At 40.2% G+C, this 15,010-nt stretch overlaps 1 protein-coding gene across 2 annotated transcripts in view; it reads right to left on the bottom strand.

The window, feature by feature from the left end:
- Nucleotides 1-298: 298 nt before the first annotated feature.
- The window catches only part of pi4kab (phosphatidylinositol 4-kinase, catalytic, alpha b), a 28,087-nt gene continuing 13,375 nt past the window's right edge, over nucleotides 299-15,010 (bottom strand). Inside the window, exons 26-55 of one of the 2 annotated variants that reach the window (XM_069139125.1) lie at nucleotides 14,854-14,935; nucleotides 14,549-14,632; nucleotides 14,145-14,234; nucleotides 13,857-13,976; nucleotides 12,939-12,953; nucleotides 12,697-12,789; nucleotides 12,447-12,603; nucleotides 12,229-12,356; nucleotides 11,953-12,111; nucleotides 10,240-10,391; nucleotides 10,012-10,119; nucleotides 9,773-9,900; nucleotides 9,426-9,581; nucleotides 9,192-9,271; nucleotides 8,743-8,942; nucleotides 8,204-8,294; nucleotides 6,701-6,868; nucleotides 6,372-6,425; nucleotides 6,148-6,268; nucleotides 5,904-6,033; nucleotides 3,796-3,939; nucleotides 3,606-3,676; nucleotides 2,961-3,067; nucleotides 2,732-2,836; nucleotides 2,458-2,583; nucleotides 2,201-2,321; nucleotides 1,862-2,021; nucleotides 1,682-1,771; nucleotides 1,493-1,576; nucleotides 299-1,390 (exon numbers count right to left, since the gene is read on the bottom strand). In XM_069139125.1, coding sequence (XP_068995226.1) covers nucleotides 1,339-1,390; nucleotides 1,493-1,576; nucleotides 1,682-1,771; nucleotides 1,862-2,021; nucleotides 2,201-2,321; nucleotides 2,458-2,583; nucleotides 2,732-2,836; nucleotides 2,961-3,067; nucleotides 3,606-3,676; nucleotides 3,796-3,939; nucleotides 5,904-6,033; nucleotides 6,148-6,268; nucleotides 6,372-6,425; nucleotides 6,701-6,868; nucleotides 8,204-8,294; nucleotides 8,743-8,942; nucleotides 9,192-9,271; nucleotides 9,426-9,581; nucleotides 9,773-9,900; nucleotides 10,012-10,119; nucleotides 10,240-10,391; nucleotides 11,953-12,111; nucleotides 12,229-12,356; nucleotides 12,447-12,603; nucleotides 12,697-12,789; nucleotides 12,939-12,953; nucleotides 13,857-13,976; nucleotides 14,145-14,234; nucleotides 14,549-14,632; nucleotides 14,854-14,935 — 3,376 coding nt within the window. In that variant the 3' untranslated portion in view covers nucleotides 299-1,338. The remainder of the gene's footprint in view (nucleotides 1,391-1,492; nucleotides 1,577-1,681; nucleotides 1,772-1,861; nucleotides 2,022-2,200; nucleotides 2,322-2,457; nucleotides 2,584-2,731; nucleotides 2,837-2,960; nucleotides 3,068-3,605; nucleotides 3,677-3,795; nucleotides 3,940-5,903; nucleotides 6,034-6,147; nucleotides 6,269-6,371; nucleotides 6,426-6,700; nucleotides 6,869-8,203; nucleotides 8,295-8,742; nucleotides 8,943-9,191; nucleotides 9,272-9,425; nucleotides 9,582-9,772; nucleotides 9,901-10,011; nucleotides 10,120-10,239; nucleotides 10,392-11,952; nucleotides 12,112-12,228; nucleotides 12,357-12,446; nucleotides 12,604-12,696; nucleotides 12,790-12,938; nucleotides 12,954-13,856; nucleotides 13,977-14,144; nucleotides 14,235-14,548; nucleotides 14,633-14,853; nucleotides 14,936-15,010) is intronic. The other variant, XM_069139126.1, reaches the window with a different exon arrangement.

Genomic DNA, 15,010 nt, shown 5'->3' on the forward strand with positions numbered 1-15,010 from the left:
TCTGTCTTTCTACAGTCAGCTGTTACTTTGGTAAATAAAGACTTTCATGTCTTCTATACTCTCCTTCCAAACTCCAAGTAAATACTAATATTAGTTGTTGTTTTTTTGCACAATATCAAACTAATGGTGACTTCTGCTCTTCCATGCGTTTATCCTGGTTCACAAACAAAACCGACGTAATTGTAACTGATTTGTGTTGAACACCTGCAAATTTATGACACCTAAACAGTAGGTTACGATCAAGTAACTCTACTTAATAATGAGTGCATATTTTATAAGACATCAAGTTAAAAAATGGTGTTGTTAAATTAAAAGCTCTTTATTTGATTTCATATCTTATGCATTCTCATTCAAAAGGCATGAAGATAGAAAAGGAGACAGGAAATGGGCCATGGATATAAATATAGAAAGAGAGGCAACATCTTTACAACCAGTAACAATACGTGAAGGCGTATGCGAACCATATGGACATGGAGCACAGCACTTTGGCTTACTAAAGTAATTTTCACCAAAAGCCACATTGGACACAGGCTACATGGTAGTTAACACTTAACTTCATGCAACTGCCCAACATTTAAGCTGCGTCTTACCTTCATCCACAAACAATAGAAAAATTAGATTTATGTGCATTACCGTCCCTCCCCTTTGGCAATGCTAAATATACAAAACTCAGCCCCAGTGTTTCCCGGAACTTGTGTGAATCATTTTTCACGTTGAAACTGGAAATATGAAAACCCAAAAATACAGACAGCGCAACCCATGTCTATACAGTCAAGTGTCACTTTTAAATACAAGACGAGCACCATGCCACAGATCAAAGAACTCTGACTGGTCCATTAAAAAGAGAAGCACGGTAGTACAGTCAAGTACAAGATGACAGATTAGGCCACATTGGTCAGAACTGAAATCGGTCTACTTCAGCTACTTCAAGTATCCAATTACATTTCAAACCCCATCTAAAAGCAACAGAATCTATATTCACGAACATCATAAATTATTTAAAATTGGCACAAACTCTGATAAAGTATTTAGTGAACGTGCAGATTACCAAGAGTTTGTTCTCTGAGTACACAGAAGCCAAGATGCTAGTGCAATAGTAAAATAACTAATACGATTCATTTCAATGTAAAATAATAAATAAGGGACAACTAATAAAAAAGGAAAATATGTTCTGAGAGGAAACAAGAAGCTAAAGCAAACACAAAGGACAACATCCAACAATCAGCAGATACAGTGAGCCACAATCTTCAACGGTAAACAGGAACAAAGGCACATACGCAAACTTACGCACGCACACCATGTACCAGTCAATATATGCACATGCTTAGGCACAAACGTTTAATATGGGATCTGGTTTTGGTAATACTGGATCATGTCGTAGGTTTTACTCCTGTAAAAAAAAAAGAAAAGGGATGCAATTGGGCAAAAGCTTTCTAGAAACCAACATTTAAAAAAAAAAAAAAAGCAACAAGAATCTGCACACTGTACCGACCTGCTGTTGAGGAAGCAGTTCTGGATGACTTTGATGATGAAGGCAGCGGCATCTTTCTCGCTCAAACCCGGGTTGAATCGCTGCCTAGATGAGAGAAATTAGAATATGAGCCACAACAGCATGACATTCACGCTGCCTATCTGCTTCTTCACATTCATAGTAACACCAAAGCGCACAGGCGTGACTCACTTGAGCAGTTTGATGGTCTGTCCTCTGAAGCAGGGAAGGCCAGTGTCCAGCATGAGGTTAACTAAGGAGACCACTCCGTCCATGTAGGGCCTGATTCACCACAACAGCTTAGTTTAATATTACACAGTACCCATCTTCAGCGTGCAGTCAACAGTTACTTCAGCACTACTACATATTCACCTGACAGCCAGGTATCCCCTCACACACATCTCCATGAACCACTTGAAGGGCGTCGCCTCCATTTTCCCCCCCATGATCATCACCATCTCATCGGTCAGCTTGATGTCTGGCTCCCAGCCGAGGTTTCCTCCAGGAGAACTTTCAAACATGAACCCAAAGTCTGGCAACACAGAGAACGATTTATTTTTAGCTTTTTGAATGAATTTTAGTCGATATAAAAGATAGTTAGCTGACACTGAAAACTTTTTCAAGATTGGTGATCCATGACAAAGTTAATGTTTTTTGATACATTGTTTAAAATGTCTAAAAACATGTTTTAGAAGAGCACACAATGCACACCAATGTGGATGAGGTGGCCCTGGCTGTCCAGCATGATGTTGCCGTTGTGTCTGTCTTTTATTTGCAGCAGGAAGAGCAGCAAGCTGTAAGCTGCCATGCTGCGGATGAAGTTGTACCGCGCCTGAAGAGACAGATTGTGGAAGGAATATCAGAATAAAGTAGGTACAATACTTAAACCACTGAGAATTATGGTATAACTTTAATGGCTGACTGATGACCGGAAAAGTTTGTCCAAGGTTGTGAGACTTGGCGTTCACCTTCTGGAAGGCCAGTGTGGATTCATCGCCGTACTGGTTCCTGAAATAGTCGTACATGCCGAAGTCTGTCTGTCGGCCCAGTTGGTCCCGAGACTTGCAGTCCGGGATGCATTCAATCACTCCGCACTGTGGTGGGGCATCAGAAAAAGAAAGAATAAGAAGGGGGTTGATTACAGGTATCAGACAGCTCCACCGTCTTAGTGAAAACTTGTTTCGTAGATTCTGACAGGAAGATCGATGAGGAGAAGATAGGATAAGTTTCATATGAACTTACTCCAGGAGCTGTGGCCACAACCCTGTAAGGAAACACGTAGAGATCCAGGCCCACCAGCTGGAAGATGTTCTTAAACAGGCTAATGATCTGAAGTGCCAGCATGTCCTGTCAATACAGATGAGCAAACGGTGAAGAAAGGGAAATCTGGCTAAAATAATTAGTTTAAGTCCAACAAAGAAAGGTGATTGCAGAATGGAAAGTGAATGGACCAGAAGTGTGAAGCCGATACCTGTCTGCAGTCATCGCCAACTTTAAAGATGGCCGCCTGCCAGCAGATCCTCTTGGCCTCCTCTTCATTCTTGTCGTCGTCCACAGAATCTGAGCGACACAGCAGACCTGATGGGAGGATGTCAGGACACACCGTCAACGCACAGGCTTTAAAAGAATAAAATCTACTGTAGATTGCCTTAAAGTCACAGTCCACTCAAAAATGTCTTTTGGTTTTACGATTTCAAATTTGTCTGCTGAAAGTGGAAAGTTTTTTTGAGCTAAGCTGAAATTGGAATTTAAGTTGTACCTGTGAAAAGATTTATGACAACACATCTTTTTTGGGGGCCAACCCTGATCCAATACAAGTGTGATTTGTAAAATGAATCCCGGCATTGCCCATTCATTGCAAAGGTATTTTCAGTAATATGGGGCACATCTTGTATCTAATCATTTTCTTTTGAAATGAGAAATATTTCCATAATCATAGACCCATTTTTGCAATGTTGGACGAGGCATAGATGCATATTTACATTTAAGACTTTTTAACAAGGTAATTAAACTTTTTATAATGGAAAAACCATGTGAATACAAATCATTACACAAAGCAAGGTATTTCCATCTCTGTTGGAACATGTCTGGACGAGACGTTTAACACTGACATTACCTTCTTTTTCCAGCTCACTGACTCCACACCTCCTAACTTTGAACTTGGCCAGGTAGGGAGCTTTGGCAGCACTAATAGAGGCACACAGGGTAGAAAAGTGCTGTTGAAACAATTCAGTGACGCTTTCACATTTCTTTGTGAATTCTTTTAATTCTTGAGACTATAAAAATAAGTTGGTTTTGAGGCCCACCTCTGCATGGGGGTCCCAGACTTATAGTCTATATCCAAAACTATGGCCTCAGGGTTACTGGGAAGATAACAGCCAGGTTGGACTTTGATCTGTGACATGGCTTCCAGGCAGGCCTTCTTCCTCTCCTCCCCTTTGGGAAAAGGTCTGACAAAGACAAACAAAAACAAGTTGAACACACTAGGTTTCCAAACTCCTATGTCTCCACCTCTGTTACAGAGAATAACATGCATGAGTATCTCATCGAATGACTGCAGACTACAAATGGCAGCCAGGCTCTTCTGTAAGTCACAGAGGGAATTCACTGGGGGGGGGAGTAATAGAGTGGAAGCCCGGGGACAGCAGAGCTTTCTCCCCTGGCTTGTCGCAATTATTGCTGTAATGAGGGCAGAGGGGAATTTGTCCCCCTCTAGTGGGCTGACAAAACACACTCTGTATGAAAAGCTGTCAGAAAACAGCTCATCAGACACGCAGTGCTCACACCGGTGGACAGGTAGTCAGGGTGCAGGAGTAACACGGCATGGTGTTTTCCACAATAATGCATAACCAGAGTGATAATAGAGCAACCAATAGCCAAACAAATGAACAACAGAGGGATTTGGAGAGCAAAACTCTGGTGGCAGGGAAAGGAGCAAAACATCTTGACTCATGAGACAACTTGTTATTACTTCATAAACACCTTGAAGTTTACCTAGAGGACTCTAACAGAAAAGTTAAACTGTAATAAATACTTTGAGGTCTTTTTTACTCTTTTGTTTAAATGTCAGATTATAAGCATATATTGTATGTATGTATGTGCATTGTTGTAAGTCGCTTTGGATAAAAGCATCAGCTAAATGAAATGTAATGTAAGGTAAAATGTAATGTATGATTACTTGAGGTATCATTTAATCGAGGAAGACAGTGAAGAAAGTCAGATAAAATGCATAAATGTAAAACATGGGTGATAGGAAAGCCATCAAAATGAGAGATGAGACAATGATGATAATAATCAAATAATGCAAATTCAGCAAAACAGAAAGGAGAAGAAATAATAATCAACGTTCTGTCTTTCAGTAAAGGGGCTGTGAGGCTTTAAGCCGCAATCAAACAGTTTAGAGACTGCTCCTGTTGCGCCCAAACGCAGTAATGTGCATGGAGCATGTGGCAGCTATAACCTTATTAAGTATTTCAAGTTACGGCGCTCGATCGACATCAGCACCAAGTCACACATGTTTTTGTGAACACTGATTTTAGGTCTACGGAGACCTTCGAAATGATTTAGGAAATCTACAGCAGTGAAGCAATGAGCTGGGCGAGGCGTTTGGTGTAGAATTTGGGTTTCAAGAGGGGCAGAACGTCACTGTCCTAGACGGAAGAAGGTACTTCAGGTCAGGAGCACAACCAGGTAGGTTTTCTTTGACATTGGCAGCGTTGGGCACCGTGAATTCGTCTCCCAGGGTCAGACTGTCAACATCGAGTTCCACTGTGACATTCTGAGGCATTTTAGGAAAAATATTTAGTGCAAACGACCTGAACTGTGGGGAGATGGCACTTTGGTTCTCCAACATGGCGACTTCTTTCTAGTCCCCAAAAATTTTATGAGCACTGCGCTCAACTTTCAGGTCCATGGTGACATTGCATGTACGTACCAGTAGTCACAAAAACACATAACACTCAGGTGATGATGATGATCAAGTGGTGCAACTTGGAATACTTAGGACAGTTACTTCTTCACCCTGTTCCATTCACATCACTGTGCTGCGCTCCGTTTGTGCAAAACAGGAACAGTCTCAGAAGTTTTTGATCACAGCTCCTATGTATGCCTTGTTGTGTGTTTAAACCTTATTAACTAAAAGTAACATTTATTTTACAGGCAGGAGACATAGCCCTCAATTTAAAGCACTCCCAATACCCTCAAAGAGTCCCTGCTCACTGACCAAAAAATACATTTGAGTAACTGTTCACCTTGACAGAGCGTCTCTAAAACTGATACTAATACTCAACTGAAACCAATGGACCCCAGAGGGAAATTAATCTAAATCTGCACTGTCACTTTGGGAGAAGTTCAGTAGTAATAAATGGCCTAAAACATGAATCAAATTAAAAAAAAGAGTGAAGTGTGTTCCTACTTGATAAGGGCCGACACGTTGGTAATCTTGTTGAAGAAGTCGAACTCTCTCTGGTAAAAGTCTTTGGCGGCGCCAGACAGAGAGCCAGTGATCTCCTCCACCATCTGTTCAAGCAGCTCACCTATGTCAGCTGCAGGGAGAGAGAAAATCAGAGTTGGGTTTTTTTTTATTACATGTGTAAAGTTCACGTGTTGTGGTGTGGATGTGTTGAGTCAGATGGAGATAGTGAGGGTGAACTTCTCACGGTCTTTCGTGTTTCCTTCCTCATCCAGGTATATGTTGGTCTTCATGTTCCAGATGAACTGGTGAGCCAGCAGTTGAGACTTCTGAGCGGCCCACATGATGTACTCTCTCACGTAACCCATCTACGCCAGGATGTGACGGGGAATAGAAGGGGAAAGCTGTGATCATTTGACTTTCTTAAGAGAGGTGTAAATGTATTTCCAAACACAGAAAATCTGTTTTTACCTTGTCATATCGAAGTGCTTGGACAATCTGAGGAATGTAAAATAAAATGGCATTCTAGAAACAGTGAAAAAAAATACTTTTATCAGCGAGAATAAAAACAACTGCTTATGGATAAGACTGGACCATTAGGATTATTAGTGTGAATGGCCCCTGACAACAGTACCACAATCAACTACATGTCAATCTTCAGTTCTACCTGTCTTTAAATCTATATGGCACTTGAGGAAATGATGGTAATTTTATTGCGCAAAGATTAAAAACACATCTGAGACAAATGACTATTACTGCTTGTGTGCTTGAATGCTTGTGTGCCATGTATGTGTCCGTACAGGAGGAAAGGAGCGGAGCACTTTGACCCCATACTGGGCTGTGAGGGGGTGAGGAGGGTACATGGAGGAGAAGTAGGACAATCCAGTTGGGGGGTCTGCTGGGGCCCAGCACAGGATATGACTCAGCTCTGGAGAGTCAGCGTCGATTGTGTGCCAAGTCACCAGGAACTGGTGAAAAATATCAAAAAATGATTCAAATTAGCCAACATTTACATCACCCTCAATGTGCAGCATGTATCAAAGGATCAAGACTGATGGCGTGCTAACAAGCCTCCTGAGGAAGCTGTGTTTATTAGTTGCTAAAGTGACTGGAATAAACAAGTGTGAGATGTCAAAGAGAATTATCTGCAAAATTATAGAGGTCTTTGGGGAAGGCCGTGCTCTGCCTCCCCGGCCTCTTCTTTAAACAGGTACGAGGCTCATTAAGAGCTCAATCAGGCAGAACTAAACAGAAAGGACTAGAGGAATCTATAGGGAAGAGATGGCTCAATAACACAATCATTTCTTATGCGACAACACATGAAGTGACAAACACTTTTTTTTTTAACTTAACAAAAAAGCACAAATGGGAACTTCAAAAGCCAAGAAACAAATTACAAGGAGTGGTGTGCAGTGTTTAGTGACATCTGGCGGTGAGGTTGCAGACTGCAACCAGCTGAACACTCCTCACCTAACTCACCCTATGGTGAACATGAAACTTGAGAGGCCCTCTCACAAACACAATTTCAGGTGGTTATACACTAATGAAAACACATTATATTCCATTTCTGCCAATAGATTCGCTTATATCTGAGAAAAGAGAGTCAACAGCATTCAAATGGTTATAGTCATGTGAAATAATTTTGTTTCATTAAGTTTCTGTAGGTCTGTGAGGGAAATGGATCCAATGGTCCCTTTGACTGACTTTTGTACTGTGGGTCAACATAGGCAAACCTGAGACAAAGACAGGAACCACCAGAAGGGACAAATACTCATCATGTGAAATTGTCACATGTATTTCAAGGTAAACTAGGTTTAAAGGGGAAACGTGACTCATCTCCATATGTGGAGATCTTTCTGAAACCAAGGACGAGAGGGCTCAGAGACGAGATGGCAAGGAGCTGATGTTTATATGTTTTTCTGACTCTCCTCGATCGAGTATGAAATATTTCTGCTGAAGACATCAGATGGTCTTCTGAGGCTTCTTCCTGTAGTGTTGACCAACTCCACGATTGAAGACAGATTGCTATCTTCTCAAACCTCACAACGCGGCCATGTTGTAAGCTGTCTATTTTCATTACCCTTTTTTTCCCCTATTTTCCAACTGCTTAAACCCCCATTTAAACCCACTGAATGTTAGAGCACTTCAACCCACTTCGTGTAAGCTGGTCCTTGCCCCTTTAAAAATGTGTATCATTGTCTGCTCCCAAATATTTCAGAATAAAAGCACCATGAATGAAACCAAGAGGATTTCAGACACAAATGCCATTGTGATGGTTTGGAGCAGCAGGTGGAGGACCTCACCTTGACTGCTTCAGGAACATCACACACAGCAGCCGGATCCATTCGCACCAGACGAGTCACCTCAGAGACAATTGACTCTGTGTTTTTAAATCTGAAAAATAAATAAAAAACTGAATAGGCGCACGCTCCCATGAATGACTCTCTTCAGATAAATGCCATGGGCCACTTATCCTTATTCAACAACAAGATAAATAAATGAATAAGGTATGCACATTGATTTAAAGGGTAAAATAATTGGTTCAGCTGGTCCGTTGAGGATATTTTCATTCAGATAGAAACTGTGCAATACCGTTTCACACACATTAATGGTGTGGGGTGATGTTATAATCTTTGTAGTGCTGTAGTTCAAGCATTGTTCAGCATCCTTAAGGAATAATCACCAGTGTGAATACAGTTGTGGATTTCACCTCTTAAATCTTCACTTATTGGCTTGGTCAAAGTTCTCCAAATTGTTTTTAAGACAAAATTCATGACACTTGTGTTTTAACGTTGATGAAACTTGGTATACAATACATTTTGTTTCATTTTATTTTGAATACCTAGCAGGCAGCTGCAGGGCGAGGTAAGGTGCGATGTTCCAGGCCAGGTTAACGTTGTCCTTCCACTGTTTTTCAGTCAGGCTGATGTATTTGGACCTCCAGTTAGCGATGCTGGTCTCCACTGACTGCTCTGTGGCAATAGCAAGCTCTTGAGTGGACAACGGGTTGTACCATATCGTCAGCCGCTCAATCTCACTGGCCTGGAAAAAGACAAACAGGTTTAAGTAAGAGGAATTTAAATTGCATCATCGAGTTGAAAACATGGTGGGAGAGGAAGTAGCTTTTTTTGTAAAGTGGAAGACAAACCCTAATCTTAAACTATTTGCTTATTACAAATCCCCATAAAGATGCAGGCACATCACAACATGCAGATATCCAATGACTTTGTGCAATGATCTTAATTACCATATATGTTTTTAATGTTAATGGTTTCTGAAAAAGGTAAATACCAGTAAAGCGAGTAGCAGAGTCCTGCGTTTCATGTAATATTTGTGCAGCTGAGATCCTCTGTTGCTCTTTTTAGACAGTCCTGAAACAGTATAGAAGCAATACATGATTAATACATAATGACATAATTCATCTAAGAATAGTCATATGAGAGAGGTTAAGTTTCACAGTGACCATCCTTGCAACAAATGGCTAATCACTGCACATTTAATTTTAACATTTTGTGTGTGTTGCACCTGATTTCTTGGATATGGTGGACATCCCTGAGGACAGAGGGTAGGTGTTGATCCATCCCTGAGCCACCTGCTGCCTCTGGCCTACTGCTGCATCAAGACTGCTGCGGCTGTCTGTCACCATTGCAGACAGGCTGTTCACCGACATGTCTTGGGGATCTACACAAAGAAAAATATGATAAATCTGTCCGACAATTCCCTATGGACAAAAATCCCTTTTCACATTAGTATAAAATCACAGAAACAAAAAAATATCGAATCCGTACATCGTGTGAAGTCTCAGGTTGTGTGAGGTAGTAATTCATTTATTATTAGAGAACCATTAGGCCACAGTTTTCTCAGTGCGGTACCTGGGGGAACCAGCTGGCTGGCAGCCAGATACTTCTTGTCAGACTGCAGGCTAGCATAGAACTTGATCATTATACTGATGTCTTCTCTCAGCCTCTTGTCTGTCTGAGTGGGAAACTTGGGAGCGACACTACACAAAAACAGAGAAGACAAAGAGGTTGGTGGACAGAGACATAGCTTTAAATCACACTGAAAAAGATTTTTTATTTTTTGCCAAAAGAAAGATTTTATTTGTTTATACCTGAAGTAGTCAAAAGCTGTAGAATAGATCTTCTCTCGAAGCACATTTCTGATGGTGGCATTTGTCACAACATCAGCATGCAGAAGAGTCAGACCCAGAGTCAGCAGTCTAAAATAAAGCCAAGTGATGACACAATAGTTTAGGATTTTTTAATGATGACTTTCTGGCTGATTTTTTTTTTTTTTTTTATAGTATTTAATATCAATTTGTAATAAGGAGAATTAATACCTGAATCTAGGGCCAATGGCAGCAACATGTTGGTTTAGGCTGCTTTTGGATCCTCCGACATTCAGAGACAGTGATCGCTGCAAGATGGAGGTGAAAATCTCCACCTGGTCAGCACTACTGTACTTGGCTATTTCAAACCTCTGCACCAGAAACTGGAGGAAGATCAGGAGAAAGGAAGACTGTAGTTATATTTCCCACCCTTATACCCTTAAAGTAATAAGCTAAGTTCCATTTTTCGAAAAATGCATCAAAAGGAAACTTTGTAATAAAACATTTATGGAATGATATACTGTATAAGCTACATGTAAAAAATGTATATACAAAATTATTGTATTTGCCTATACCATACACTATGTGTACTCTTTATTATAAACTTTCCACCCAGAGGCAAGGCAAGTTTATTTATATAGCCTCATTCAAACAAAGGCAAATTAAAAAAGGCAATTTAAGTGCTTTACAGCAGCATGAAAATACATAAAAAAAGACATTGTGAACACATTAAAATTGCATTTAAAAGACAAAAAGAGCTAAAGCAAGTAAATAAATACTTAAAGATTAAAAAAAAGTTACGCATTTCATTTATTGGAAAGATTCAGCAAACAACGTTTTAAGCCCTGATTTAAATGAGCCAATCTTCCACAAATAAACACAAGAGCAACTTTTTCCTCTAATTTGTTTTAACAGAAATATTTTAATTGTTGCTATGTGTTTAAGGTGGTAGTAGGCTGATTTTGTCTTTATATGGCTGTTAGAGTTTAGTTCTGAGTCCATTATTTTTTCTAAAATAATTATTTTTTATCTATCGCATTTGTAATTTTCTGATATTGTGTGCACCCTTTGTTTTTCGATGCTGCTGTGATGACTGAATTTCCCCACTGTAGGATTAATCAAGTCTAAATCTAAATCTAATCTAAATAATTCTATCAAGATTTCCAACTTGATTTGTAGATTTTAGTGTCAATCTTTCTTCTTTGGGGCCAAAATCCATTATTTCATTATTTTGTGTTCAGTTGTAAAAAAATGTTCAGCTGTAAAAAATTCTGTCGCATCCACTCAATGATTTTTCTCAATGTACTTACTCAGCAAATATAAAGTAATGTGTTCAGGTTTTGACACTGTTATGAAGAGTTGTGTCATCAGCACAATTATTGTAAGAAATATCATAATATTCCATGATCTGAACAAGGGGGAGCTTGTAGATCTTAAATAGAAGAGGACCGAGAATAGACCCTAGAGGAACTTCACGTGATTTTTGTTAGCAGATTCATAATTACCAAATGATACAATGCATTCCCCATCTCGTAAATACAATTTGAATTTAGGACAATGGAAGAACGTTCAACCCTTCCAGTCAGTTGAGCAGTATATTATGGTACCACCATAGTAAGTAACACTACAACCTAAATCCAGATGAGACTTATTAAAAAAAAAAGTTGAATAACTGCAGTTCTTTAGGACCCTTGGAACAATGTATGAGTGATGAGAACCATTGATTATCTGTGGTGTATCTGATGTTCTGCAGTTTAGAACATCTTGGAAGAAGCTTGTAGCCGAGTGTTATATAGAGTGTCAAGGCAGCAAGTAGTAGGCTTAAGGTGTGTATCTATTTCTTTAAAGGCAGCATATTCTAGCGAGTGAAATGTACTAAATTAACTTGAATAGTCCTATGTGGAGGCACAGGCTAGTGAAGGTTAAAACAACAGTGACACTTACCTCTATCCAGAGGAAATGAGGGATGACATCAGGCGCACAGGGTGCAGGTTGACTCTCCTCTGAGACGGCCAGAGGGCCGACCTCAACCTTAGCCTCCGAAAACAAACCCATCTTCAGCTCTACTGTCATCTGCCAAGCTCCTGCCATCTCACGCATGAACTAGGACCACGGGAAAAGAGATGATGAGAACTAATCTATTCTAAATCTTGAATCAAAATATACATCATGTCAAAAATTCTTCTTGATGATTTCATGAGAAGAACTAAATAAACATACGGGCACTTCAACTCCATTGTGTGCAGCCAGGAGCCACTCCCAGCAGGCAATCGCAGTTTCCATGCCATGTTCTGTAAACATCTTAAGAGGAGACCAACAGAGGTGGTGCAGGAGCAGTGGATTGCAGTCTGAGAGACAATATATAGGAAATGACTAATTAACTGAACAACAAGCCCAATCACTAAAAGACATTAAATATAAAATTAAATGAGCCTCACTTTTGGTAGTTATAAGCAGGGCAGCCATCTTGAACATAGCCTGGGTGAAGGCCTCTGGGTCTTTTCTGTCCAGAGCACTGGTCATCTGATGGATCATCAGCTTGTTGAGATCGGATTGGCTGTGAGTCGCCTCAGAGAACTGCATCATTCCAGCCACCTAGACAGCAGATAAACACACAGGAGAATCATACTGTAAGCACAAGGTCTCAGAGAGCATAAGAATACAAGAATATTTAGGAACAGATTTTACCTCTCCTGTGTACCGGTTTCGCAGGTTGAGTGATGCCATGAAGTTGGAGTAGTCCTTTTTCACACATGCTGGTCTCTCTGTCAGCTGGGTGGTCTAATGGGAAAACACAGTTTAGGTGCCATGTAGGGTCACACAGTCACAAGCTAGGAAAGTAAGAAGCATAGCTGTACTATAAAACTTCAGCATGTATTGAAGGTAGCATGCCTTGGCCCTGTCTCTATGTATTTAGTGTTCAGACCAACCTGAGGGAAAGCAGCCTACGGTTGGCCACATGGTGGAGGACAGCACCAGCATAACCAGTTAGCCAAATGGGCAACCAGCCAGCCAACCAACCCACCCGTCCATTGCAGGTAAGCAACCAGGTAACCAGCAAATCCGTAAACCAGCCAAGCAACCAGGTAGGTAGTTCGGTGCAGTTTAATAAAGACAAAATACAACAAATGGAGCAAATGAAAAGACGAATATCGCCGGATGCAAGCCCAAGAACATGTAAGAAATGCAGAGCAAGCAAAAAAAAAATGTCACAGACTAGGAAGCATGCACACATGGACATACAGTACTGTAAAGAACTGGACAACTAGACTCCAGTTGTTTACACGGCGACACAATGCATACAGAATAAAACACATTGCAAAAAGGACACAAGGCACTTCTGCTCAGTGCTAACAAAACTACAAAGGCTTAAACAAAGCAGCTAAACGTCACATTTGTTATGTTTAAATGCCATTAATGTTGGACAAATGTTAATAAGCATTATATCAACACGCCTGTGAGGCTATTAATAGATAAAGAAATGCAGTTTTAAAGTGTGCTTTATGTTTCAGGTACATTATGTTACCAAAACGCTGCTGCGTCCTGAAGAAGTGAGGTATCCTTTAATGCTAACTGACTATAAAAACATACTCTTTCCGTCTTTTTGATGATGTGCATCTTAACAAAATTTCAAGTAATTAAATTTTGTGACATTTGTTTTGCAGTTTTTGTACATGCTGATATGTGAGCGGTAGGTTGTATTGAGGAATTTTTTTATGACCACGCACATCACCATTTAAATTCAGATCATCATTAGTCTGTGGAAATCTAATATTTACGGGACATTAACTGTAATGGTCAGAAAGGGTTTGTGTGCAGACAAGCACGGATGTGCATCTGTCACTCACGCCTAGTGTAGTACTCTGTCTGTTCAAGCCGGCGAAGTGAAGTATACTCTCTGTGGCCATGGCGAGGCCAGTGTGCTGGGACAGTCCTGACACCCAGTTCTGGTGCTTGTTCAGGTACTCCTGCGTTCAGAAAGGAGGAAAAGGAAAAACAGTGATAGAACGGACATGGGCGACGATGACTTTTACGGTTTTTCAAAATTAAGGAGGTAATAGTAGCTACAACTGCACTTACTACATTTGTTTAATCTCTGTTGGCCATTCATTACACGCAAATGTAAAGACACTGACCTGTAAGTGGGACTTTGTGACTGAAGGAGCCCATTTCATTGCCTCCTTCAGGATCTCACCACAGCGAGCAGCAAAGTCCTTTACTATGCTCTAAGAGGAAATAAGGGCATTAAATTACTTCATGAGGGGCAGGAGAGCTGAGCATTCAGTTATAATAAAATATATCCTTGCACAAAAAAGCTAAAATTAGGCCTGCTCTTTTTTGATTTTTTTTTTTTAGAATAACATAAAAACTTTAAATCTGACCAACAGTTCAATTATTTTTTTTGTCAAAATCATTACAACACAGTTTCATTTAGCTTCCAAAACTCAAAATGAATTTAGACTAACTATGACGACAGCGTTTAAAACCAATACTGTGCTGTCCCCTAGTGGTCATACGTGTAAATCCAATCCAAACTCACCTCTCGGGCTTCATATGTGTCAGGAACAGTGATCCTGTATGGGGTGTCTGGGATATCATAGTATGGTTGATCCTTATGAACGTCCTGAATTAACGCAGAAGAAATTTGGTGCAACTGAAGTTTATTTATTCAAACACTTCCCTGAGGTTAAACATTCAAACAATAATAAATAAAGCTCTGTTTTTTTCCACCACAAAATACATTGTGTAAAGACTTGCTAACTCCATATTATCTTGCGCATTGTTGGGATTTAAACCAACAACCTGGCAATTTTTCATTCACACCAGGCCTCTCCTGATACTTACAGCACTTAGTGACAGAGAGAGAGTCTGTAAAATATCCAACATGGTCTTCAACACACGACCACTCCAAAGCAGATGAGGGAATCTAGTGGCGATAGAGGGTGATAACAATACATATATAAAGGGATGAACAAAAAGGAAGCAGACAAGCTAATAGATT

Source organism: Embiotoca jacksoni, unplaced genomic scaffold (genome assembly GCF_022577435.1).
Source record: "Embiotoca jacksoni isolate LCO1_2020_lvr unplaced genomic scaffold, fEmbJac1.0.p SCAF_8, whole genome shotgun sequence".
Lineage (NCBI taxonomy): Eukaryota > Metazoa > Chordata > Actinopteri > Embiotocidae > Embiotoca > Embiotoca jacksoni.